This window comes from Felis catus, chromosome E2 (genome assembly GCF_018350175.1).
Source record: "Felis catus isolate Fca126 chromosome E2, F.catus_Fca126_mat1.0, whole genome shotgun sequence".
NCBI lineage: Eukaryota > Metazoa > Chordata > Mammalia > Carnivora > Felidae > Felis > Felis catus.
This window is the reverse complement of record NC_058382.1, coordinates 58,320,630-58,346,024: the sequence shown is the minus strand read 5'-3', so window position 1 is coordinate 58,346,024 and position 25,395 is coordinate 58,320,630. Positions and strand designations below refer to the sequence as shown.

The 25,395-nt window shown below is 62.4% G+C and overlaps 1 protein-coding gene and 1 long non-coding RNA gene across 5 annotated transcripts in view; one reads left to right on the top strand and one right to left on the bottom strand.

Moving 5' to 3' along the window:
- Window positions 1–1,035: 1,035 nt before the first annotated feature.
- Window positions 1,036–25,395, bottom strand: part of GSE1 (Gse1 coiled-coil protein) — a 390,912-nt gene continuing 366,552 nt past the window's right edge. Inside the window, exons 3-16 of one of the 4 annotated variants that reach the window (XM_045046604.1) lie at window positions 23,636–23,835; window positions 19,211–19,386; window positions 18,777–18,977; window positions 18,047–18,238; window positions 17,402–17,700; window positions 16,617–16,941; window positions 13,910–14,523; window positions 12,713–12,825; window positions 12,162–12,390; window positions 10,546–10,659; window positions 9,326–9,679; window positions 7,602–7,877; window positions 5,593–5,696; window positions 1,036–4,847 (exon numbers count right to left, since the gene is read on the bottom strand). In XM_045046604.1, coding sequence (XP_044902539.1) covers window positions 4,713–4,847; window positions 5,593–5,696; window positions 7,602–7,877; window positions 9,326–9,679; window positions 10,546–10,659; window positions 12,162–12,390; window positions 12,713–12,825; window positions 13,910–14,523; window positions 16,617–16,941; window positions 17,402–17,700; window positions 18,047–18,238; window positions 18,777–18,977; window positions 19,211–19,386; window positions 23,636–23,835 — 3,332 coding nt within the window. In that variant the 3' untranslated portion in view covers window positions 1,036–4,712. Of the gene's footprint in view, window positions 4,848–5,592; window positions 5,697–7,601; window positions 7,878–9,325; window positions 9,680–10,545; window positions 10,660–12,161; window positions 12,433–12,712; window positions 12,826–13,909; window positions 14,524–16,616; window positions 16,942–17,401; window positions 17,701–18,046; window positions 18,239–18,776; window positions 18,978–19,210; window positions 19,387–23,635; window positions 23,836–25,395 lie in introns of all 4 variants that reach the window. The other 3 variants (XM_045046602.1, XM_045046601.1, XM_045046605.1) reach the window with 3 other exon arrangements.
- Window positions 4,735–11,448, top strand: LOC123382345. Its single transcript, XR_006590600.1, has 2 exons — window positions 4,735–4,869; window positions 6,050–11,448. It is a non-coding gene; the product is annotated as an uncharacterized LOC123382345 (long non-coding RNA).

The following is a 25,395-nucleotide window of genomic DNA, read 5'->3' as shown; positions in this document are numbered from 1 at the left end:
TTCTGGAGGTGGCAGGACATGTGGCCTTGGCATGATTTAGGATTCCTTGGATTGATTATACAAAGAAAAGATGAACCCAGACACAGATTTGCAAGACATGGCCCGTATGAGAAGAAAAGGCCTTAGGAGAACAGAATGAAGAAAGTCCGGGGCCTGGGAAAGGCGGCCCTAAGTAAGCTGGAGATGGGACAAAGGAAGGAGTAAAGGTTCTGCAGGGACTTGACTTGTGGTGACCCTGTAGACTTTTCACAAGGAGATTCATGAACTAAGAACTTAAAGCGTGGGAAAAATGGATTGTGTGCTCTGGGGCACATGACGAGGCTCAAGGCATTGTTCTGGGAGGGCCTGTGCTGCTGCCCTTGATGGAGAGGAGAGACTTTGCTGGAGGCAGTGTCTCAAGGAAGGATCATTTCTTTTCCGAGGAGAAATACCTTTCAATTGCGGTTTAGAATCGCTCTAGAAATTACCTTACCTTGAGGGGAGAAATGATGCTTTGGAGGCATACAAGGGATAGAAGGTTCTGTACCCAGCTGGCTTTGGATAGTAGCACGGTCAGGAGCCTGCTCTCCCTCGGGCTTTTCGGAGTGATCACTTTTACACGCGTGATCAGCTGAGCAGAAAGAACAGCTTCTGGTGTTTGCCCTTTAGTGTTCAAAGCCCAAACTCACCTGACGTGACTCAAGCACTGTTTCTCCGTTCCAGATCGCTCCCCAGCTGTCCTCCAACAAACAGCCAATGGTTGTTATCTGAGCACTGAAGGGCCAGACACGGAGAAGACTGCTGTCTGTCATTTAAGGGGACAGTTCAGAGGGTTGCTTTCGGATGACAGGACTTGCCTTTTCATCTGGGGACTCTTCTGGAATGAAACCGCACGGTACTGGGGAGAGCCAGGAGTCCTGTAGAGCTCAGACCTCACCCCTTAATACCTTTCTCTAAAGCTAGATGGCTGGGCTGCTGGGTTTTTTTGTTTTTTTTTGTTTTTTTTGTTTTTTTTTTTGGCCCTATTAGGACATACAACAGATTTGCCTCTTAACATGATTTAGGAAGATTTTATTTTTTTGGATGTTGTCAGAAATTACAGCAATATATTCATAAATACCTAATTACTACATTCAACAAATAATATTACAATACAATTAATTCAAACAAGTACACTTAGAACAGGTTTAATTTCACAGCATCTAAACTGCCCCCAGAGTGACCGAGGCATCCCTCCTCCCTCCCATGTACTGGTTTTACTGTTCTAGCAAGTGAGCACAGGGCACATACAAAGTAACACAACCAATCAGCGTGGCCTTCCTCAGGTCAAGGCAGAATGAAGGAGTCTAAGTTAAGTGCTGGATCAAAAAGTTGGGACTGGCTACTGTAAGACGGGAGAAGTCAGGTACTGGTTTCCGTGGGGTGCGGGAGATTTCCGCTGCTAAGTGGCTAATACACAGCTAAGAGTTACAGAATTGGCTTGTGCCGACCATCTCCATCTTGTGGTGGAGCCCTGGAATTTTCTACTTTGAAGACCGCTCAGAGGGGAAAGGGGGCGCCTGATTTTTGAGATTTGGCAGTCTTATCGAGCTACTGGAGGAAAACCCATTCCTCGTACAGACCTTCTTGTACTAGGATCCTCCGCTGCCGAGAGTGCGGGCTCCTCTAAGTATTCTTGGAATTTCCTTAAGGATGTAATCTATTAGAATGTGAATGCCAATGAAGTGTTTAGCCTATATTCTGTAGAAAAAAAAAAAAATCCTGTTAAGTCCTATCTTGGTCACTTATCTGAGATCATGGACGGAGGTCATGATTTTATGTCCCTTTGGCTCTAATTAGAGGAAACAACATTTTCAAAGGATCAGGTCGTAAGCGCCAAGTTCGGGGGAAAGCTCCCCCGGTTCCTTTCTAATGATGGGATTGAATGCAGAACCCCAGGACCCCACTTTGGAAGAGGACCCCACTTTGGACGGACGGCAGCCAAGTCTCGCAGGGGCGGCAGGAAGACACAAGGTCGTGAAAGACGGGGGTCTCCACGAAAATACTGACCCGAGTTACGTAATGAGTTCTAGAGCAGATCTGGCGTACTTCTCAACTCTGTCTTTTAAACTCAACGTGAAATAGCGGACAAGGATCACGCATTTGTCCATTTTTAAGCCCAAACTGAAGAGAGGTGGTGCTGTTGTTTCCAAACCCTCTGGAAACGAAAACTAGCCACCGGACGGGAAAGCCGGGTCCTCGTGGTGCACCTCTGCTTTCCTCCCTTCCTTCGTTTCTTCGTGCTGCCTTACTGGTCTGTATTCTGATTGTCTTTCTACTGAGAGGTGGGAGTGCGGGGAGGAGGAGGAGGGACCGAGGCTGGAAGGCAGGGGAGGCGGTTAGTCTCCAGCGGCAGGGAGCGGAGCCCTTCTAGCTATACCCACGGGTTCCACCCCTGGGTGGTGACCGCCCCCCTATGGGCGTGGCCCTCGACCTGTAACAGCACCCCAACAGGGGGCTCCCCTCGGATGGTGAGGGGCGGGGTGGGGCTGTTTCCTCAGGCCCTCCCCGAGCTGCTTAGCAGGGGCGTCCAGCCCTTTTCCGGGGCCGGGGGAGGGCGGGGAGCGGGGTGCTGAGGTGGAGCCCTTGAGCCTGTTCTTTCAGACCGGAGCGAGCCAGCCGACTCGGGAGAAATTCGGTCACCTCGTCCCCTGACTGCTCGCAGCAGAGCCCCCTCTCAACACCTGTCCCCACCTGTGGAACGAGTTGGTCTCCCGGTGTCTTTGCAGGGGAGGGGAGGCCCGCAGCACAGGCCTGCGTTCTCGAGTCGTTTTGGTGGAGAGGAAGGCGCTTGTTGACTGCTGATAATACTGGCGGCACTTTTTGTCTGAGTTTGCTAATAACTAGAAGATTCTTGGCAGACATACAAAGCAAACTGTGTGGGAACAGATAAAGCAACACAATGCCATCTGCCAGCAAGCTGTTCTGCACAGCTAAGGTCTGGTGCCGAGGGCGCGGCCACCGAGCGCAGTGAGTAGCCTTCCTGAAGGTCGGCCAGCCTGTCCCTGACCCAGGGTGAAAGGGACAGCGGCCATCGAGGTTCTCGCCTCCACCCCCGCCCCCGACGGACCGGCCCCTGGCTGCTTGGGCCTCGGGTCTGGGCCCGGTCGGGCAAGAGGAGACCCCGCCTGGATGAGCTGGAACGGGGCCGAGAAGGAAACACTGCTTTGCGCGGAGAGAGATGGCTTCCCCGGTTTCTAGCCGCTCCTGTGCTCAGGGCAGTAAGTTCGAGAGGAGGGGAAGTTACCTACTTTTAGGCTTTTACAAAGCTTTGCATCTAAATAAAGCTTCTAAAGTTTCTACTTTGCACCTGTTCTCAGACTGCTGTAAGACACCTTAGAATCCTATCACAGAACTCGCTCCCTTCCTGACAGGTTCTTTCGGCAGAGCCGCGGGCGCACCGGGCGGCCTCTGCCCGCCGGGGGCCGAGCCCCTCCACAGTAGCAACTGGTTCTGTCTGCGCCCCAGAGCCAGGGGGAGGGGACAGGAGGAGGTAAGAAGGAACAACACATGGCTTTCTACGTCACTTTCTGGTGCAACTCAAAAATGAAGTGATCGCATAGGCGCCAGTGGTAAGCTGTTTTACTTTTCTTCTTCTTTAATCGTTAAAAACACTTCAATAGTTTAATGTCCTGACCAGCAGCAGTACAAACACTAAAAGCAAGTTTTTTTGCCCAGGAAAACAAAAGCAAAAAAACAAACAGAACCCCCAAACAGGAAAACAAACAAACAAAAATCCCCCCAAACCACATATTTAAAAATGGCAGGCTTTTTATAACAATAATTAAAGTAATAAAAACATACAAAACTTTGTTTTTTTTTTTAATATATATACACAGTACAAGGCTGAAGCACCTTTGACTTTTCTCTCAAAATTTACGTTTGTATGAAAACACAACCCACCGCAGTAACAATTTCGTGGGTGTGAACGTATGTATACATAGAGCTCTGTACATTTTCCCCCACGGAGTAGTAAAAAGGTACCTTCAGTTGGGTGATGCACTTTAGATAAGAGCTTTTCCGGGGAAAAGCCTGTGGGTGAGGCTTCGGTATCGGTGCTTTGTGGGCTCCTAGGACCTGTTGCTTCGGAGAAAATTTTGCAGGAAAGTAACAAACAAATGAGCCCTTTCCCAGGAAAATGCACCCCGCCTTCCTTCTGCCGAAGCCGGTCTCCGTCCTGGGGAGGAGCGAGGCCGACCCCGCGCCGGGGCGGAAGGGGCCGGGGGGGGGGGGGGGGGGGGGCTCGAGGAGGCGGGGAGCCGCGTGGCCACACCAGAAACCCCACACAGTCGGCCTGATCCATTATTCCACACCCAGGGGCCCTCAATGATACAGTTTTAGTGTTGGTAAGGGAGCCTTCACTTTCAGACTAGAAAATAATGGCGTGGGGGAAGAAGAAAACCACCTTTAAAAAGAAAAGAAAAGACCAAACAAAAAGAACGATGGGCATCCTAGTCGGTTGCTCGCTGAATGACAAAGGTGATTCCGTTGCATTGAAGTCAAGGCGGGTTCGTTCTTCTGGGGCCTGGAGTCCTTTGCTTCATGCATGGCACATTCTCTTTTTTTTTCTTTTTTTTTTTTCTTTTTTTTAAATTTTAAGCTTCAAACCTCCCAGTGAAAAATATTAAATATTCAAGGTAATAAAATAGATAATATTTCTATACTATAGGTTCGGCCTAGCACAAGGGAAACCGTCACCTAGGATATCCCTTAAAGTAACCTCTAGGCCAGTGCATTGCAGGCAACACAAGGCACTTCCTTAAGTGATCCAGTTCTGCCTGGAGTCGCTCCCTCTCGGAAACAATCTTCTGTTTCTGGCTCCTCAACTCCTGGAGAGAGAGATTGATTCAGGTAAAACACTCATCTCACGGTAAGGAAGTGTGTGTGATGCATGAATGCACCGGGGCAGGGGGGAAAGGCCAACCTCTAGCCTGGAAACTTCCCCTTCCCAGCTCAGGATTCGGGCGGTGGTCTCTGGAAGAACCAGTTCAAACCGTGACCGAAGCCTTGGGTTCTCCCAGTATCCGGTCCGTCTCATAAAACCAGGGTCTGTTGCTGGCTCAACACCAACCCTGAGATTTTAAAAATCAGCTGATACTACACAACTGTGGCTGCTCAGGACCGGCCAAGAGCTGCACCCCATGTTCCCCACCTGCCGGGAGGATGCCGGGGAGTCGGTCACGTCATCGGCTGCAGGAGGAAGGGGGGGCTGGGGTGCGAGAGCTTTGCTCCCCCTGTAATATCGTCTTCCATCCCCCTCAGCCAATCACCGTAGGGGGAGACATACGGGTAACACCTCCCCCAAAGGGATATGCAAATAGCCTCTTCTCCCTTCCAGAACCAATACCCTGTACGTGAACAGTACCTGCCTCCTTAGCTCAATCTTGGGGAACCCTCGGGCTCCTGAACTCCCCGCCCAAGACTACACCTGTTAGCCTCCTAGGAGCAGTATTCCCACCCCTCAAAACTTGTCTGTAGGGGGGACAGACGCAAGCTTAGGTTCAACGAAGCTGGCTGTGTCTTAGGAACCTGCGCACCCCCCCACCCCGGCCCCTCTTCCCCGGTGGCACTCACCGCCATGCTGTGAGAGAGCTGCTCGGCTGTGAGGCTGAGGCTATAATGCTGTGCCTCCAGCCGCCTGCACTGCGTCTGCAACACCTGCCGCTCCAGATTTTGCTCTGAAAAGACAAGCCGCGTTGAGCTGCTGTGTGTGTGTGTGTGTGTGTAGGGGCCACGGGCCTGGCTGGGGTCGCCCTTCTTGTGGTGCTCTCCTCGGGGCCGCGCTGCTCCCCGCCCTCTGATGGGCACAGGGAAACCCAGCCCGGTGGCCAAAAGGCTACTAAGGCTGCTAGGAACTCCTTAAGGGGAAAGTGGTGGTTGCAAAACGTTTTTCAAAAGGAAGGGTACAGCGAGAGGTCTGAGAGCTTGTAATAAGCTGCTACAAGGCCAGAGTAAACTTAGAAACCGAAAATAGAATTCTAATGAGTAAAATCTCTGCCTTCCCACAAGATACTGGGCCTGCTTTTCACAGGAGTGGCTTCAAACTTGCAAGGGTCAAGGACAAGTCCCTGCTCTTCTATGAAGCGTTTTGAGAATGGAGACCCGGGAGAGCCAGCGGACAGCCTACAGAAGGGACAGCGCAAGGAGGGGCACTAAAAGCCGCCTCCTGCCCCCTCAGCACACAGGCTGAAGTTGTTAAAAGCGCTAACGAACGCAGCCCTGAACGAGCAACATCGGAAAACACGGAAGCTGAACTCTCCACCGGAAACACGAACTCTGACAAGCCCTCTGCGGCCAACTCGGCAGGAATGAGGACCTCTATTTTGTCCCCAAGGTTCATAAACCAGAGAAGCAGCTCTCTGTCACTGCCACTCTCTGTTCAAGAGCCCAGAGCTCAAGGAGAGAACTAAACTATCACAGAAGGTCTGACCAGCTAGGACTACCTGAGGAATAAGGGACAACAAAAACTGAAAAACGCACCTGGTACCTAAGTAAGTCTAATAAAAAAGGCCCCCGCTCACGGCAAAAAACCAGCAAAAGTTACTTAATGCAATTGAATGCCAGATTCACGGAATAGCATCATCATCAAAAAGATCCATTCTCCCCAAATCTGTAAATTCAACACAACTGAAAATTTGCATAGGGATTTTCTGGGTGGCGCAAACGAGGCGGCGATCTTGAAATCCCTGGGAGAAGCCCAAGGGCCAAGAACGGGGGGGCTGTCCGCGAGGTGAGTGCCTGCGGACAGCCGAGAGCAGGGGGCCCACGGGGAGCGGCCAGGAGGATGCCGAAACCCGCCAGGGAACGGTGAAGTTAAATGAATTCCAGGCGTAAGAAATGCGAAACCTGAATGTAAAGAAATGGACAGAATCATCACGTCCTTGGGGCAGAGAGGGATTCCCAAACGAGGCACCGAAAAACCAACCCCGAGAGGCTGGACACGCTTTGCTCCGTCACAATAAAAAACGCCCTACACTGGCTCTGGATACCGCACCACTCTCCCAGCCGTGACCGGTGCTCCCCAACTCCGATCCAGCCAGGAGGGGGAGCACAGGGAGCCGCAGCACTGCAGCCTTGGAGGTCATGGGAGTCCTCTTGAGGAAACCGAGGGGCAGGGAAAGGAGGCGGTACGCCAGGAGAGCGCCCAAGCCCCGTGCCCCCGTGCCCCACGAGGGCGACGAGCCTGCGGGGGACCCGCCAGCAGCCTCGAGGCACTCGGCTGAGTTAACACACATTCTGTTTTCAGGCCCCGCGTGTGCGGCCACAGTCAGGGCCGATGGGACATTTCTAAGTATGGCGGCAGACGGCACAGAAAGCACGGCCCACGTGTGGGCCGTCACGCTGGGCGGGGACGAGCGGTACTTAAACTTGTCCAGTGACAGGGGCCTCATGTCTGGAAGCTGGGGCGCCTGCAGAAGCCTGACAACAGTTCTTGAAACAGGCAGAGTGGCTGAGGACGGTCCCCGAGCGCCAGCGTCGCCACGCACAAACCGTCCCCAGGGCTAGCAGTGAGGTCCGACAGGGACGGGGCGGTCCAGTAAGCATGCTGTCACCTCCCCGCGGCCCTGCGCCCACTCCCATACCTTCTAGGTGTTCCTGGTAAGCTTCAAAAATGGCCTCAATCCCTTGCCACTTGCGCCTGGGGGGCTCGTCGTCGTCCTCCTCCCCGTCTTCGTCGTCATCCTCCGAGGCCTGGTCCACTTCCTGCGTGAGGGGGCCCTTCCTCCCGGCGGGGGCCTCCTGCTGCCCGTTGTGCGGGGGCCCAGGGAGCCGGCTGGACGACTGCAGCTCGGGAATGTTGTAGTGGATGGACGTGTCCATTTTGTGGTTCTGCTCCGCGGACAGCACGGCCACGTTCCCTGCGGGGGGAGAACGGACCGGTCACAGGCCCCCGTCCTTCAGAGATCAAAGACGGCGCTCCACGGCCAGGTCGCAGAGCCACAGAGACCGCGACAGCCCTGCACTGAGTCCCAACGAGGGCGTGAGCTCTGCCACGCCAAGCCCCGAGTGTCAGTGTCCTGTGCCAGGAAAGGGGGCCTGACGTAGGTGTGCAGCCCGCCCCGGGGTCCCGCAGTCCCCCCCCAGTCACATCCAGCGTCAGCTGCTATCGGGACCCGTTTACAGGAGGCGTGCGCTGCCTCGAACCACGGCCCGGCGGGGCGTGTTCTAACGCGGGCACACCGCCTCCAGTGTAGACAGCAGCCTCTGCGGGCCTCTGGGATGCGCTCGGTGGACTTGTCCGAGCAAATGGGGCACCCGGGTGGCTCGGTCGGGTAAGTGACTGGACTTCGGCTGGCCGTCTGTGAGACCGGGCCTCACACTGGGCTCTGCGCTGCTCAGGACTCTCTCTCTGCCCCTCACCCGCTCAAAGCACGTGCCCTGCTCTGCTCTCAAAATAAACAAACTTAAAAAACAAACTCCTGAGGAAACGTGGGTCCTAGGGCCCCAGGAAAGCCTCTGTGAGGTGTGTCTGGGAAGGGCACGGGGCCTTTCCCCGAGCCAGCTCGTCCAAACACGCTCTCCTTGCAAAGGAGAATTCTTCGCAGCAAATTCACGACACGCATCCACCGAAGCACTCCCAATTCTCACTGCGAAAACGGCCATCCTTCGCCTTTGGGTATCCTGGCATCGCCGATGCCAGCGGTTAACTCGGCTGGCGCCGACCCGGCACCCGACCTGAGCCCACAGACACGTCCTCTATCCAGCTCCCAGGGCTGGCAGGGACAGACACGCTTGGGCCTCATAACCCAGTTATTTTTTCTGGCTGTTGGGGTACACGCAAGTTTCTCTTAAAGTCCGTAGTCCTTTAATCCCCGGGGATTCTTTCCTAATCAGTTTCAACCTCTGACTCCGTGAGAACCAGCTGTCGGGACCCCTGTTCTCCCACCAAATCGTCTGAGGGCAGTGAACGTGGGGGCTCCGGTGTTACAAAACGCTCTCTGGGGTCGCTGGAGCAAACACCTGCTGGGTCTAGTCATCAAAGGGCGGGGAGATTCCCAGGCGAGTCTGTGTGGCAACGGCGCAAAGTCACCGAGCTACAGAAGGACCGGATCCTATCCGTGCGGGGGAGGCCCCTCACCTGGCCTAACTGAAAGGAAGTGCCTCTACCTCAACTCAGACGGCGTCACTTGCTAACTTTTCCTGGAGGGCGGTCGGTAGACCGGGGGCACCAGCATCACCCGGGCTCCCGCCGGCACCGGAGAATTCTCGGCCCCGCCCCAGGGGCCCCGTGCGCGCCGAGCTTAAGGGGCGAGCCCCAGCTGCCGCAGTGACGCGGGAGCAGGGCCGGGCCGGGCCGCCTCCTTACCTTTGTGCTTCTGCAGGGCCTTCTGGGTGGACTGCAGCACAGACTCGTGGAACTGATGTGCAAACTCCTCCGCCACGAAGGGCTCCCACGGCTTGCTCTTCCCGTTGATGCTGTGGGACAGCGGCACGGGAATGTCCTTGGGCGCGGGGCCCCGGATGTAATGGAGCATGCTCACGCCCTTCTTGCCCCCGGGGGCCTCGCTCAGCCTGGCCTTCTCGCCGCCGGCAGGAGCGGGCTCCTGGGGCCGCAGCTGCTCCAGTCTCCCAGGCTCCGTGGCCTTTGGGACGTCAGCCAGGGAAGCAGCGACACCCACAGGCTTCTCCGCATCCAGAGAGGTTGGCTGCGTGGCTGGTTCTTTTAGAGACAGAAAGCGAGGGAGATGTTAAGAGCGCCAAGCCAACAGGCCGACCCTGACCTCCAGAGCTCACGTTTAAGAAAGACCTAGCACAAAGGACAGAGACCCGGGGGACCGTGTAATGAAACGTCCTCGTGAGCGCGCGCGGTTGGAAGGTGGGGCTGCGTTCAGCGGCAAGTCGGTCCTTGAGAGGCGCCCCAGGAAGGCATCTGGGAAGAGAGAGCATCTGAAGGAAGAAGCAAGGGGCTACCAAGAGGCAGAAGTCACGAGGCCCAACCCGACAAGAAAGACCACGTTAGGATTTGAGAGCAGGGCCGGACCAAAAACATTTCCTGCTCCACTCGGCAGCGTAGCATGAGAGAGAGAGAGAGAGGGAGAGGGAGAGGAGGAGGTGTGAAAGCAGGTGTCGGAGAGGCCTGAGGGCAGAACAAGCGAGACACAAGCTCAAGAGCAGCGCGAACGCAGGGCCCGCAGGGCCGCAGCAGGGCCGAAGCAGCAGGTGCTGAAACACGGGGCCTGGGGCTCCCGAGGCCCTGGCGGTGACGGCCGTGGCCTGCCCCGAACCGCCGCACACAGCCCCGCCACACAGCCCTGCGGAAGCCGGGACCCGCCCCCGGGGCTCCCAGCTCTGACTTCGCGCTCTCCTGCTCCGTCCAGAGAACAGCCTTCCCGATGGCGCAGGAAGCTTGTGCGAGAGAGAGCGAGCGAGGGGGAGGGAGCGAGAGAGACCGAGAGACACCCTTTCCAGGAGGAAAAGATTCGTGATGAAGAAGAGACCCTGAGCGGCCGCCTCTGACCTCGGGCAGCCCGTGGGACAGTCCCAGGCGGGGGCGGAAGGGGCTGTCCTTCCCGCCCCGGGCCTTACCGCTCAGGGAGATAGCAGGACTGTCCCTCGGAGAGTTCCTGAGCGGGTCCGCCACCACCACGGACAGTGCCTTCTGCTTCATGGCATGGAGCATTTCAACAAGTTTCTCTTTGTCTATGAGAAAAGCAGCCCGAGATTAACACCACGGTCGTAGCTCCTCCGAGGGGAGAGGGGAGCAGGCGTCCAGCCCAGGCCGTGCCCGGCAGCCGCGGGTTCTCTAAACCAGGAGCAAAGCAAGCACCGAGGGACAGGCTGTGTTTAAGGAAAGAAACCTTCGGTTGAGGGTGAGCCCAGATTCCGCTCAGCTTCTGCAGAGCATTAGAGATGCATTCCAAAGATCGCTGTGTGTGTAACAGCAAAGTAACGGGTTCCTATGACCTTCTGAGAGGACTTCCGAGGATGTGTTCTTACTTCAAAGACAAAAAAAAAAAAAAAAAAAAAAAATTCCCAACACAGAAGAACCACCCCGAAGATCCGCCCAGCACCCCGGAAGTACAGGCTGCTTCGGGCGCGTCCTCCGCGGCCCAGGACGCTTGCCATCTACTGAGACGGAACCAGAGCCTGTGATGTCTGCCACTGCGAGCTCTTGCTGCAGGGGCATTTGTCCCTGACGAAGTGGCTGCATCACCGGTGGCTCCCTCTAGGACTCAGGTCAGGCAAAAAGATGCTCTTTTACAAACAGAACTGTGGCTGTTCCCAGGGACCGGTCCTGGTGCCCACCATGTCACTGTCTCTTGAAGAGAAAGCAAGACCCCCCCAGTTTACTGGTTAAGAACGAAAAGGAAATCGCCGCACGCCAACTACATGCACCGGGAAGCAGGTCCGCTTTCCTTCCGACTTCTTTCCAGAGAGAAGTGACCACCTGGGGTCAGCGAGGAGGGCTTGGAAGCGTGCACACGAGCTCCCCAGACAGGCCGGGTTCTCAGCTGAACCCACATCCTGGAGCTAAGTAAGCGAGCGTGTGGGGCAGACCGAGGAAAGGGATACCAGAAGGTGTTCAGACCCCACCCCTCTTCTGCACTACGTTCTGGCCCAAAGAGTCGGCCCCCACACGGATGGGTGGCCGGAAGGATCTGGAAGCGTCTTCCAGGGCAGACTGTCCGAAGGCAGCGTGTGCTGGTCCCGAGCCCACTGTGGCCGGAACAAGAAGCCTCCCGTGGGCACCCGCCAAGCAGAAACGCCCCCTGCGCAGGCAGGCGCACCTCCCCCTGCACCTGGGGCTGGGGGGTTGCCCCGCCTGCCGTCCCAGGTGCCAGGAGGTCTGACGAGTGACAAGAGTGGCTTGACTGCAAGTCCAGCTCGCAGCGACTTTTGCATACAGAACCCCCCCCCCCCCCAAGCCTTCCGTTCCACCCGGGACACGACAAGAGCAAACGCGCTTTGACCAGGGCAATCTGCGTCTGGGATGGAGAGAAGTTAGATGCGGGACAGACCCCGGGGCAGGCGCGTGAGAGCCGAGCGGCTGCCTCCCTGGCGCCGGAGGGAACCGAGAGAGCCCCGGGCCCCCGTGTTCTCAGATTCCACCAAGAGCGAGGTGCGGGACATCCCCCGGGGGCCCACGGCCCCTGCCTCTCCGCAGTCTCGTGGCCGCCCGCGAGCCCCGCGCCCGGTCCTACCTTTCCTCTTCTCGGCACTGACGTGAGTCAGGTTGAAGATCGTCAGGAACTTCTTCTTCTCCTCGAAGTTGGGGCTGTTGTTCATGTCGTCGGGGCTGTAGCGCGTGGACAGTGCGAGTCTCGGCGAAGGCGTCTGCCGCTTGTTCTGAACCGTCGGGGGCGACGGGCTTCTCTCTCTCAGCATCCGCCGCCGCTTCCTCCGCTTCTGGGTCAACAATTCCTCCTTCTGCTGTTGGGTGGTCAAGCCAAAAAGTTGCAAAAACTCTAGCTTCTAGATCGGGAAAGAAAACAAAGGAGTCTGAAAGCCCCGGCCGTGGCCTGCTTCCACCGTCCCAGGGGCCCTCCTGGAGTCCTTGAAGCCCACGCGCGGGCGAACTCGGGGCCGACGGCTCGCCAGGGTGGGGCGGGGGGGGGGGGGGGTGGCAGTCGGAGTGCAGGGGTCCCGTAGGTGTGGGGCTGACCGGGACGGTGGGAGCAAGGCCAAGGAGCAGGCACTGATGGGGGCGCCCGCAGCCCAGCCCCTGGCCCGGCGGGGAGGGGATCCCAGATACCTCGGAGGACGTGTCCAGCTTGAGCGGCGGCTGCTCGGCCACGCAGCGGAGGTGGGCCCTGACCTCGTCCTCATCGCTCTCGTCGTACGAGTCGTCCAGGTCGTAGTAGTACCCTGGCAGCGAGAACGGCCCCGTTCAGCCAGGCCGGGAGCCTCGGCTCGGGCGGACGCACAGGCGGGGCGTCTCTGGGACGTGTGTGCAGATGCACCCCCTCAGCCCAAGCCCTGCCGGCCCCTCTGCGCACCCCATGACCCAGACTCCTTTTACCCCAGCTGTAAACGTGCATTAACCCCTAGTCCTAGGACTTCGAGGCGGGGGGGAGGGAGGGGGGCAGTGGGAAACGCAGGAGGCAGGCGTCAGGCTTCCCTCGGATCCCAGGTGACCAGGCTGAGGCGGCCTGAGCGGATCCCCCCTCTGCAGGGACATTCGTCACACAGGCCTGGGGCTGTGTGCTCGGCAACCCAAGGCCACTCGTGCACATCCAGTCCCTCCTGCCATCTGGGTCCACTACTCAGGAGGGGACAGGCACGCTCAAGTCCCCACCGAAGGCTCAGGGCACACACACGTGGAGAGCAGCACCCCTGCACCCCGGGGCACCCCCTCGTCCTCCCTCACAAGGCAAGTGGCGGAGGGAAATACTTCTTGGGCCCTGAGCCTAGCCTAGCCCAACAAGCCGGGAAAACTTGGCCTTGGCCCCAGCTTCTGGCTAAGAGGCTGACTTCAACAGGACCGGTGGTTTCCAGCAAGAGAAAAGACATTGTTCTGGAGCAGCCCCCGACGCCTCCTGGGCTGACAGGGTGTGCAGGTGCGGGGGGGGGGGGGGGACGACAGCCGCTCTCACCCCGGGCCCGCTGGCTGAACCCCGACCCCTGTGGGAGGAGGAGGGGCCAGACCTCCTGCCCCACCCCCACCCCCGTGAGGAGCCCCCGCCGGGCCCAGGCCTGCTCTGCCGACAGCCTCCTCCCCTGTTATGCCGGACGATTAATATTTAAAACCGTCTCGTCAGCCTCGGTTCCTCACTTATGAAACGCGTGTCTGTGGAACCGTCTCCCATTTGGCTTTTTCGGGACAGTCTGCGCCAGAACAGCGCCGGCAGGGCCCCCGGTCTGTCTCGCGAGCAGCGGGAAGCGGGAACGGGGGTGCGGGGTGGCGGGCGCCCCCGGTCCCGGGAGGTCAGGGCCCCCAGGGACACCCCACCTTTCTCCTGGGCTTCTCGCCGCCTGCGCTCCTCCAGGTCCAGCTTGCTGACCAGCTTCCGGCGCTGCTGCAGGAACTCGTCGTAGATGTAGGCGGGGTCGGGGCCCCGGGGGGCCGCGGGCCGGTAGGGCGAGCCCGGCTTCAGGGGCCCGGGGAGCTCCCCGAAGGGCGCCGGCTGGGAGAGCGGGGCCCGCTGCTGGCCCAGGAGGGTCTGCGTGGACTTCTCGAGCTCAGCCAGGAAGGGCGCGGGCCCGTGGGCGAAGGCCTGGTGCTCCAGGCTTCCCGCCTCCCGTGGGGGCGGCTGGTACTTGTCCAGGGGGGCGGCCTCTCGCTTCCGGGGCCCCTCCTCGGCCTTCTCCGCGCAGTAGACCCGCTCCACCTTCACCAGGGGGACGGCCGCCTGGCGGCCGGGCTCGAACGGGGCGGGGTGGCTGTGCAGGGGGTGGCTCTCGGGGGCCCGCCGCGTCTCCAGGGTGCTGTCCATCAGGGACACGGGGTTCCAGAGGCCCGTGGGCACGGAGTGGTGCTGGGGCTTGGGCGAGATGAGGGGCGGGGGCCCGCCAAAGTGCTGCGGGGGGTCTCGGCTGCCCGGCTCCTGACGGTTCGGTCCCGGCCTGGGGGGCGAGCGGAGCAGGCCGTGAGTCGTGGCAGCGGTCACCTCCAGGCTGCCCACCCGGGGGCGAGAGGCGGCTCAGGGTGGCCCGGACGGGAACTCCCCCGAGAGCCCCTTCCAAGCCACCGGGCAGGCTACCGCCTGTGGGTTCCACTTGCCCTCCACACAGCTAAGGCAGGTTCGGGCGGACCTGCTTCTGAGAGGACGCAGAGGCTCCAAGTTAGACACTGCTTGCTGACTGCAGACAGACGCTCTCAGGCCAGACCTGCTTCCTCTCCCGTGTCCCACCCGTGACCTAGCTTATTCTGTTCCACCGCTTCCCGAAACTCTGTGAGGAGAGGCCCCCTTCTTTGTTTTCCACGGGCAGACCCATCACGGAGAGGACAACAAGGTTCCCACGCCACACCACGCCACGGGCGTGGTCTTATTAGCTGTACCCACCCCCAGACGTGCCACTCTCCTCCCGCAGGTGCCTGCCCAGCCCAGTGGGGTGGGGGAGGCCGGCTTTGGGGGAGACCCTCACAGCTAGTACCGGTCTGTGCTGTCGCTCAACCCCAGGGCTCCCCAGCAGCAAGGGCGGCAACCCCACGGGGCCCCAGAGCAGAAGCCACACCCACCGGGGCTTCAGGGAGCCCAGGCACCGGCCGGGGCATCGCGCCCCTGACGTTCAGGCGGGGTGGGACCTGGAAGGGACCTTCCACCCGCTAGACGCTCTGCCACTGTCCTAGCAGGGCCCTGGGGCTCTGGCCAAGGAGGGGGGACATTTCACCACAGCCACCACGTGACTCCCAAACACAGGCTGGGAGAAAACCCCAAGGCCACGGCACCTGGGATCAGCAGAGGACAAGAGGGAACTGTATCTAGAAGCCGTGTGTCCTTAAGTAAACAAGCCAAGGAAAACCCGTCAGTGGGATAATATTTCATGCCCCAGAGCCAAACACTGAATGGTTTTCTAACTCAGAACACAAGGGCCCGTCAGATGTCAAGTTCACGCCTCTGTAAGGCCGAGCAAGCTGGGACCACGGAGGCCAGGAGGCCTGCTAGATCCTGAGGCGGAGGGAGGCTCACGGCGGCAGCGCGGCTGGGATCCTGTGGCCTCGGGCAGAGGAAGACGCCCGTGGGAGCCAGAACACCCAGGTTTGATCAGGAGGTGTCGAGGGGCGCTGGCTGCTCTCCAGGCCCCGGGGTGTGAGAGGGCTCAGAGACCTGGCCTCTGTGGGGCCTCAGAGAAGCAGAGGGGACCCTCGCTGCAGGCTGCCGGCTGCGGGGACACTCAGCCGGGGCGGAGGGCCCTGCTACCACGTACCCCCAGTCACACCAGCCCAGCCGAGCGAAAGAGGGAAGGAGCACGTGGACGTTCCAAGAGCCTCCGACCCAGACAGCATCCCAGACGCCGAGAGCCGGAAAACATTCCACAGACCTCCCCACCCATCCTCCTTTGTGCATAACTGAGAGAACGGGCGTCTAGTATCCCGTGTCCCTGAGACGTGGCCTGGGCCTCTCCCCCAACTCTGGCCGATGAGGGGGACGGAGGATGGGACAGGAGACACTAGGCGACAGCCAGACCGACAGGTGGGGGGGCTCAGGGTGCAGCTGTGAGGGTAAGAAGGGGCCCAGCTCACAAGGCAAGACTTGTCCCCAGCTGGGGGACCCAGGGACGGCCTCCCGGGGAATCCGGGGCTGGCAAATGGCTATTACAACAGCAACAAACTTGATTTCTTATTGAAATAAAAATTAAACGCAGTCCCCGTTATTCTCATTAAAAAAACGTTTGTGCTTGAAAGCAGAGAAAGATGGAAAGAATGGGTATAATTGTCAATTAAATCTCTCAGCCCCCCCCCCCCCCCCCCCCCGCCCAAGTGTCACGACCATCCCTGTAGGGACACAGCTGGGCTCTGCGGGAAGGCCCTGGCTCCGGCCGGTGCCGTTTCTCGGGGACAGGCCCCTCCGAGCGCCTCCTTTCCCCGCTCGGAGACTCAACCTCCTCACGGGGTCAGAGCAGGGACGAGCGGAAGCACCCGGGAAGCCGGGCGAACGGCAGGCCGCGGGCGAGCGCCAGCGTGCGGACCCCCCCTTCCCTCCTGGGGGCCCCACCTGGCGCTGTCGGGCCTGTGCTCCGCCTCCGTGGGCGCCGGGGGCCGGCCCATGTCCAGGTGCTGCTCCAGCACCTGCTGCCGGAACTCGGACACCTGGGACTGCCGGTCCTCTTTCTCCTGCCGCAGCCTCCGCTGCCGCGCCAGCCACTTCTCCTCCTCGTTGGTGCGCTGGATCAGCAGGGCCGTGGCCGCGCTGCTGCCCGGCAGCGAGAAGATGCTGTGGTTGGAGAGGAGGCTGGGCACGCTGTGGTGGGGGGTGGGCGTCGGGTGCAAGGGGTGCTGCACGGGCTTCGGGGCTTGCAGACCTGCCTCCTTCAGCTTCTCTGTGGGGGGGGGAAGGCCGTCAGGGCAGGACCGCGGCGCCCCGGGCCCAGCCGGAGCCTCCCCTGCTCTCCTGCCGCCCTTCCAGGAAGACACCCTCCCCCCCCCCCCGCCCCACCCCTGGACACTCGGTGGCGGGCGCTGCTCTCGGGCGGCCCCGCCAGGTGCCGGACTGAGCAGGCAGGCGCCGGCTCACGAGAGCAGACCGGATTCTCCAGAGTGACGCGAGCCTGCCCGTCGTGCACAAGCCCTTGTAAAAGTCTGATCGCGTGTACTCGCAGCGAAACAAAGTGGGTTTAAAGAAGAAAAGCCTCAAAACTCATCCGCCACCTCCTAACGCTTTCGCCGCACTTCACTACCAGGGCGCGTCCCTGCCCCGCTCGCGCCCTGCTCGGCGGCCACCTCGAGGCTGTGGCCCGGGGAGGGCCACGCGGTGAGGCCGGCAGCTGCCCGCCGCGGTACCTGGGCGCGTGGGGGTCAGCTGCTCCGAGGGCTTGGCCCGCTCCTCCGCGGCGTGGCTCCGCAGCCCGTGCAGCTCGGCCACGGGCAGGAAGGCCGGCTCCAGCGCCTTGGCCGCCAGCAGCTCCTTCTCGCGGGCCCGCTGCTCCCGCTGGCGCTCCAGCTCCCGCTCGCGCTCCTTCTCCCGCTCCCGTTCCAGCTCCTTCTCGCGCTCGCGCTCCTTCTCCCGCTCGCGCTCCTTCTCGCGCTCGCGGTCAGCTTCCCGCTCCCGCTCGCGCCTCAGCTCCTCGTCCAGCTGTAGCCTGCGGGCAAACGGGAACAGCTGGTGACGGCCCGCGCGGACCCAGAGGGGACCGGACACGGGCCCCCAGCGACAACTCCCGGGAGCGGGACCCCGGCGGCCCGACCTGCACGGCGGGAGCAGGCGCGCGGGGCCCCGCTCTCGTTAACCCCCGAGGGACTCGGAGGGCTCTGGGCCGCGTGCCGCCGCCAGCCCCCCAAGCCTCACCGGGCGCTCGACCGCAGAGCCGCCGGGCCCCCGCCACCGCCCCCACCTTGCGGGCGAGGAGACCGCGGACACGGGCGCTGGCCTAGCCGCTGTCGCGGCGGCAAGCGCGGGGGGCCGCCCCAGGCCGGCACGCGGCTTACCTCTCGGCACTGAGGCTGGACATCCGCTCCGAGTGCAGCGCCGCCAGGGACGAGTGGGAGAGCTCGGGGGGGTAGCGGACCCCGGACAGGTGGAGATGCATAGCCGATGGGTGCAGCGGGGGCAGGGAGCCGGGCGTGGGGATGGGGTAGAAGGGGGACCGTAGGGCTGACAAGCAGTAGGAGTCGTCCATCCTGTGCAGGGAAGACGGGGCCGAGTGAGAAGCAAAGGCAAAGCAAATAAACCCCGGCCCCGTCAGCAGGCATGCGGTGCCGTGAGCGCGGGGGACAGGGCAGGAGGGCCGCGAGCCTACACAGGCCCCGCAGGCAGAGGCCACGGCCGCGGCCAGCCCCAAAGCCCCCGCCCGAAGGGCCGCTGGGCAACAGCAGCTCGAGGTCCGAGGCCCCACGCGAGCAGCAGCCCGCTCCCCGTAACTCGCCGGGTCGGGATTCGGGAAGCCCCTACACAGAGCAGAGACGAGGGGCACACTCCCCCTGGGGCTTCTCCGTCACGCGGCAAAGGGCCCCTCGTCTGAGCGAGGCCGTGTGCCGGGCTGCCAGTGAAACAGCCAGCCAGAGGGGAACTGGCGGCACAGGGGGCGGGGGGGGGCTTCCCGCCACGGGCCAGCAGCCAACTTGGAAGGTTCGGGGGCTGCTCGAGACGCAGAGCCCGGCCCCAGGACGTGAGGCCACGTGGGGGGACGGCCCCGGAGGACTCACTGGGGCGTCTCACCTGAAGGCTGGGTGGGGGAAGGGGTGCGGGGCCAGGTAGCTGGGGTGATAGTAGGCGGCGGCCGCGGCGGCCGGGTCCAGGCCCAGGGGAGGCAGGGAGGTCATGCGGAGGTCCTCGGTGGTGTGGTAGGGCCGGAAGCTCCTCAGGTAGTCCTCGGTCACGGTACTCGGGGGCACCACGTGGTGCACAGGCCGCTGCAGGCTGCGGGGGCGGGGACGGGTGGATGAGGGAAGGACGGCGGAGGGCGGGGAACCCGCTGACGAGAGGCGGGCAGGTACTGCTGGCTCCTGGGGCCTGCGTGGCCCTCGCCGTTCGGCAGCGGGCACGGGCTTGCCACCCACGGCCGGGAGGCGCCCCGGGGCCCCCGGGATCCAGACCCCAGGCGCACGTGCCCGCTGCAGCCCCTGCACCCCCAGCCCCCGATCCACACTTACTTGAGCGGTGGGAAGCGCGAGTCTTGCACCACGGAGCTGGGGGAGATGCCGAAAGGGTAGGGGGTGCTGAGCAGGTGGGAGGGGATGGCGGGGCCCCCCGCCTTCTCCTGGGGCAGCGGGGGCTCCACGATGAGGCGCTCCCGACCGCCGCCGCCGCCCCGAGAGCCGGCGTCCTGCTGGAGGACAGAGAGCGGGAGTCAGGCAGGGGCGCCGGGCCAGGTTTCGGCGCCCGCTCTGAGGTGCGCCTTCCTGGAGGGTCTCTACCCAAACGCGCTGCACGGAGGCGGCGGCAAGGTGAGAAGAGAGGGCACGGGCTGTGGTGCCGGGCTCTCCCCTGGGCGTCAGGTCTGGCCGCGCCCATCAGCAGACCGAAAACCAGGGCCAGGAGAAAGCAGGCGGGGCTCAGGGGGGTCGAGCGCAGGCCAGTCAACCCGCAAACCACGGTGTTCCCGCCATGTCACGAAACACCAGGCACCCCTAAAACGACAGGGAGCCACGGCCCTTTGACGGTCTCCAGGAGCTGGCAGGCTGAGGGACGCGTCCAGGAGTGGACCGCCGGGCATCTGGAGGCCGAGCCCGGTGCCGAGAAGATGCTCCCGCTCCCCAGACCCTCCCCCACGCCCGAGGCCCTCCGGCTCGGTTGGGGGGTGTGAGCAGCGGAGCCCCAAGTTCATCTCCGCGGCCGTGCCCTCTGACCCCAGCAGCCGCCTCAGGCCCGCACGCGAGGTGGGGCAGGAGCGGACGGCGGGGGCCAGGCAAGGAGGCCCCGGCCGTCAGGCACATCTACCCGGCAGGCCGGTGCCAGGCCGCCGCGCCCTCCCCGGTCCTCCAGAAGACACATCAGTGATAATTAATTGAAGGAGACAGGCCGCTGATTGGAATTTTTAATGAGCGGCAACATCTGTTCCTTCCCACACGCTGGCACGGCCCCTCCGCTCACGGCGGGGTCCTTGCAGGTTCGCGAATTCCGACTCGCCCTTCCCCGAAGGGGGGGGGGCAGTTCACATGGCAGGTGTCGAGGCGGGGGGGGACACACGCACCCACACCCACACCCGAGGTCCGAGCGAGCAGCCCAGAACTCCCAGCCCCCGATTTTCCAGAGACTTCTATACAAGGGCCCACACCTATGTGGACAGCAGGGTGGGCTCCCCCCACAGCCTTATTGAAGACGGCTCCTGTCCGGTTCTGGAGACCCCGGATGAGACCCATAACGGCCCCGTGCCTCGGTTTCCCCATCTGTCAAGCGTCCCAATCGCAGCGCCGGCTCCTAGCGTGACAGGGACGGACGGGCGGAAACGGAGGCGAGGAGGGTGAAGCGGCAGCCGGTCGCCCGCCCACACCAGCGTCTCAGGAGCCTTTGCCAGGTCAGGGCTTGCCGGGTCTGCCCACACGCCCACCACCTGGTGCGGGGCAGGCTTGCACGAGCCCCCACACCCACCTGCTGCCACGCTCTGGCCTCACGGGGGCCACTGTGGGCCGGAGGAGGCCCTGTGCCCGTGGTCTGGGACGGACTGAACAGGGGGTGCCCGGCACTGAAGGGGACTCCAGGCACCCTGGACGCTGCCCTCAGGCTGGCCAGGACAACCCCCGCCCCCCTGGGCCAGAGCAGGACAGAGGTGGCAGCCGGGGGCGGGGGGGGGGGAGTGCTGGGCCATCCACCCAGGACCACAGAATCCTCGGAGGGGGTCCTGGACCCTAGAACAACATCTGGGGAGAAGCTCCGGGCGGCTCTCCCCAAACCAGGCCGTCACCCGCCTCCACGTGCGTCAGCCACCGCTCGCAGAATCAACGGCAGAGGCAAGTGCCCCCAGGGCGGCCCCTGCCACGCGGGAGGGGCCCCCAGCGCACCGGCCCCGGCCGCCCCTTCTCCCCCTCAGCGGGACAAAGCCCTGCTTGCAGGCGGCCGGGCCAGATGGCACCTTCCCGGCGGCAGAGGACAAACAAGGCGCTGGAGAGCCTGGGGGAGGGGCTGGCGGGCGAGCAGGGGGTGCGACGGGCCGGACCCACACGCCTTCCGTCTGGCTGGAGCCCGGCCACGCTTGCGACAGGCACCTGGGAACGGGGGCGGCCCTCTGGGGGCGCGCAGGGGCTGCCCCGGGGTCCAGGGCGCAGCCCCCAACCGGGGCCAGGCCACCGCGGGGCACCCCAGGAGCGCGCCGGGCTCCCACCGCCGCCCTGGCAGACAGACGAGCGGCAGGGAGCATCTGGGGGCGGCTTTTGTTTCAGGGCTGCGGCCGCAGGCACAGCCGCGGAGGTGAAAGGGCCGCAAGGGGGTGGGCGGGAGGGAGGAAAATCCTTCTCTGGTGATTAGAGAGAGGGCTCCAGGCAGACAGGCCCGACATGCTCTGTTAGCCCGAAAATAGACCATTTTTCATTTCAGCTGTCCTCTGCAGCTCCCACTACCTGGGAAACAGGGCCCTGGCGACCCCGGTGACAGGCCCAGGGCCCCGCCCCACGCCTCCCCACCTTGCGGGATCCCCCCCCCCACTCCTGTGCCACCACTTGGGGAAGCGGCTCCCCTCGCCGCCTCCCCTCCCCGCCTCCCCTCCCCAGAAGGATTACATTCTCCACTGAGCCTTTGTGAGAAGCTGATGAGCCATACATCATCTGCTAATGCAGTTCCCTTCCCGCTGCCCTCCCTGGTGGCATTAGTGTTTCATTAAGCGCCGTGGTGGTAAATGGCCGGAGCAGATCCATCACGGCCCTTTCTCTGGGGCTACTAAACGCTTCTGAGGCAGTCAGGACCCTCCGCGGGGTGCCAGGGCACAGGTGCCAGAGGAGGGGGAGGCAGCAGGCGTCCCACAGCGGCTGTCACCGGCCAGTGCTGAGCCAGGGACAGGGCGGGATCCGGAAACGACCCGGGGCCGAGTGAGTCCGGGAGAGGCAAGGAGTGGTGACGAGTCAGGATCCGAGTCGGGTGGCTGGGGCCCTGAGGTCAAGGTGGATCGCCAGGCGGCCGACAGCGAGAGGCAAAGAGTCCCTCCGGAGGCAGAAGGTCCCCGGGAAGACACGACCCTCCCTCGAACCAGACCCAGGGGCAGCTCAGGGGTCTCCAAACCCCTCTGGCTGGAATCTGCCCGCCAGGCCCCACCTGGTCTCTCCCGCTCTCAAACTGCACAGAGGGCTAAGCAATGGCCACCTCGGACACGGGGCCAAGCCAGGGCCACACCCAGGAGGGTCCTCACCCTGCCCGAGGGTCACCCCCACCCCCTCTGTGGACAGAGGCTGGCTACCTCCCACCCCCAGGGCAGAGGAAAGGCAGATGTACTATCTACTGGATGACCAGGGGGTAGGGGTGGGGGGAGGCTGGTGCCCAACGGACTCCCCTCTTCCACTTGTCTTGTCGTTTAGCTGGTATTTTTTTTTTATGTTTACTTTTGAGAGAGAGAGAGAGAGAGAGAGAGAGACAGACAGACAGACAGACAGAGTACGAGCAGGGGAGGGGCAGAGAGAGAGGGAGACACAGAATCGGAAACAGGCTCCAGGCTCTGAGCAGTCAGCACAGAGCCCGATGCGGGGCTCGAACCCACGGACTGTGAGATCATGACCTGAGCCCAAGTCGGTCGCTTAACTAGTATTTCTAAGTACTACCACTGCTCTGGGGACTCAGCAGAAAAGCCCGGAAGTATCCTCTCACCCCTGCTCCGCCCCCCCCCCCTCGGTTAGGGGTACCCGGGTGAGGGTGGGGGGTCAGCCGAGGCAGGAACAAAGGAACCCTCCCAGGCCTCCCGCACTGGCAGGACACCGTGGCAACAGCCACACCCAGGGGAACCCCAAGTGCGGGGCCTTCAGACGCCAGGACAGAAACAGGAAAGAGGGACACACGAGAACACCCAGCGGCCTTTTCCCCACTTCCGTCCCGTGTTCGAGTGGCAGGTAATCAGAGCAGCCACCCTGTGTCACCTTTGCCACCTGTGAAGCACCTCACGCGGGGCTCACGCGGGGCTCCGGACTGAGCCGTGTCCCCCTCAACTTCTCACGGTGGAGTGCCAACCCTGGGAGCATGTTGGAGACGGGGCCTTGGAGGAGGTAACTAAAGGTGAGGTCATTCGGGTGGGCCCCGATCCCACAGGACCCGTGTCGTCAGAGAAAGCAGACCAGGCCCCGGATGAGAAGACGGCGTCTACAGGCCAGAGAGAGAGGCCTCGGGAGGAAGCCGGTGCCGGGGTCTCAGACCCCCAGCCTCGGGGGACACAAAGAATAAACCTGTCGCGGGAGCCCCTGGAGGGGTTCTCGGTGCTGGCGGCCTGACTGAAGCCCGGGGATTCTCTTCCAACAACCGGCTCTCCGGGCGGGTGTCCCGTCGCCCTGCCCCGCACGGGGATCGGGCTCACGAGAGCGAGTCAGGGCGAGCGGCCGCAATCCTGAGACGGGCCCCCCCTTCCCGGCAGCTATGCCCCCCACCCCGGCCGCCCCCCGGCTCACCTGTCGGTTCTCACTCCTCCAGACGCCATTGACAGTCTTGGTCGGGGCGATGGTCACCACGGGGGGTGTGCTGGGCACACTGTGGCCCCCAGGGGGGACGATGACGGGGCCCATGGGCACGCGCTTGGGCGTGCTGGCGGGAGAGCTGTGGTTGGTGGCCGGTGAGGACACGGGGGACGACTCGCTGCTCAGCGAAGACCCTGCGGGAGAAGGACGCGGGAGGCTGAGCGGGGGCCACGCCCACGGAGGGCTCCGGCCGTCCCCAGCCCCACGCAGCCGGCGGACAGGCAGGGAACCTGCTTCCCCGGCCACCTCGGGCCGCGCCGCACTCCCTCTCTGGCTTCGCGGCCCAGCGCCCCTCACCCAAGCCCCAGCCCGAGGCGAGGGTAGGCAGGAAGGGCCGCCCCCTCGGACGCTGACGGAGACACGGGCCCCAACACGAGAGACGTGTCCCATCGCAGCTCGGGGCCACGGGCCCACGTCCCACATCACACAGGCAGGATGTGCGCCGTCGGGGGCTGCCCCTGGCTGGGTGGGGCCCGGTCAACACAGCAGCCGGACCGGACCGGACCCCCCCTCCATGAGGCCAGAGCCAGAACCCCCCCTCCCCCCCCAGCTCATAACAGGCCCCGAGCCCTCTGCTTGCAGGTAGAGGGGCTGCAGGAAAAGGCAGGGCACGCAGGATGCCCGAGCGGCCAGCAGAGCAACGGTCACAGGGCTGGATGGGCCGGGCACGAGGCAGGGACACAGAGAAGCGGCCGAGGGACGCTTTCTTTTTCGTTTCTCAAGTATCAACGGCAGCCTATTCTCGAATTTTAAAAACTGAGACCTAATTTGCCATTTAAAGCGTAGAGGCTGGTGGCTTCTAGCACATTCACTGGGTTGTGCAATCATCGCTGCTACCTGACTCCAGATCGCTTCTGTCCCCCAAAAGGAATCCTGTACCCCAACGTCACACCCAGCGGAGGTCCCCCCGGAGGTGGGATGGGGTGGGCAGAGTCAGGAAGCGAGGGACCCGGCGTTTCTAGAGGGCATGGAGGGTGGGGAGGGCAGGGCCCGGGGGTGGGGGGAGCATTCTGGGGTCCCAAGGGAGAAAGCTCGGGTGCACGGCCAAGCTGGCCGGCTGCTCCCCCGGGAGGGGCGGCCAGGACGGGGAGCATATGAGCTGGGCAGTAACTGTGTTCAAGTGCGTCCTGCTCCCGGGTCCCCACCTCCAGCAGGCACCAGCCTTGACCTCCCTGTGACTCAGGCACGTCCCGGCCCTGGGGCCTCCAGTAGTGTCAGGGGGGAGGGGTCCCCGAGATCCCCACCCAGGCTCAACAAAGTTTGTCGCACAAACACACACACACACCCTGCACCCTGAGGAGGAGGGAGACCCCCGTCATGTGCCCACATGACGCCGGTGGTCCCCACCCCCATCACGGACGGCCGACACGGACCCCGGGCAGACGGCACAGCATCTCAAAGCACAAACCGCGGCTGGGGCTGCCTGGGACGCCCTCGCGCCGGGCGGGCAAGGGGCACACGCTCGCCTGTGGCCACGGGGGGGGTGGGGTGGGGTGGGTGGTGGGATGCGGGGGCCCAGGCGGCCACGTGCTCCACCAGCCGGGACGCGGACAATCACACGCGGCCCGGGGACGCCCCGTCTTGCTCGCGGACTCAAAGGGCAAACGCTGACCCTTCTGAAGGGCTCAGATGGCCCACTCTGTCCGCAAGCGCCCCACGCGGGTCGAGGGAGAGAGGGAGCAGCGTCGGCAGAG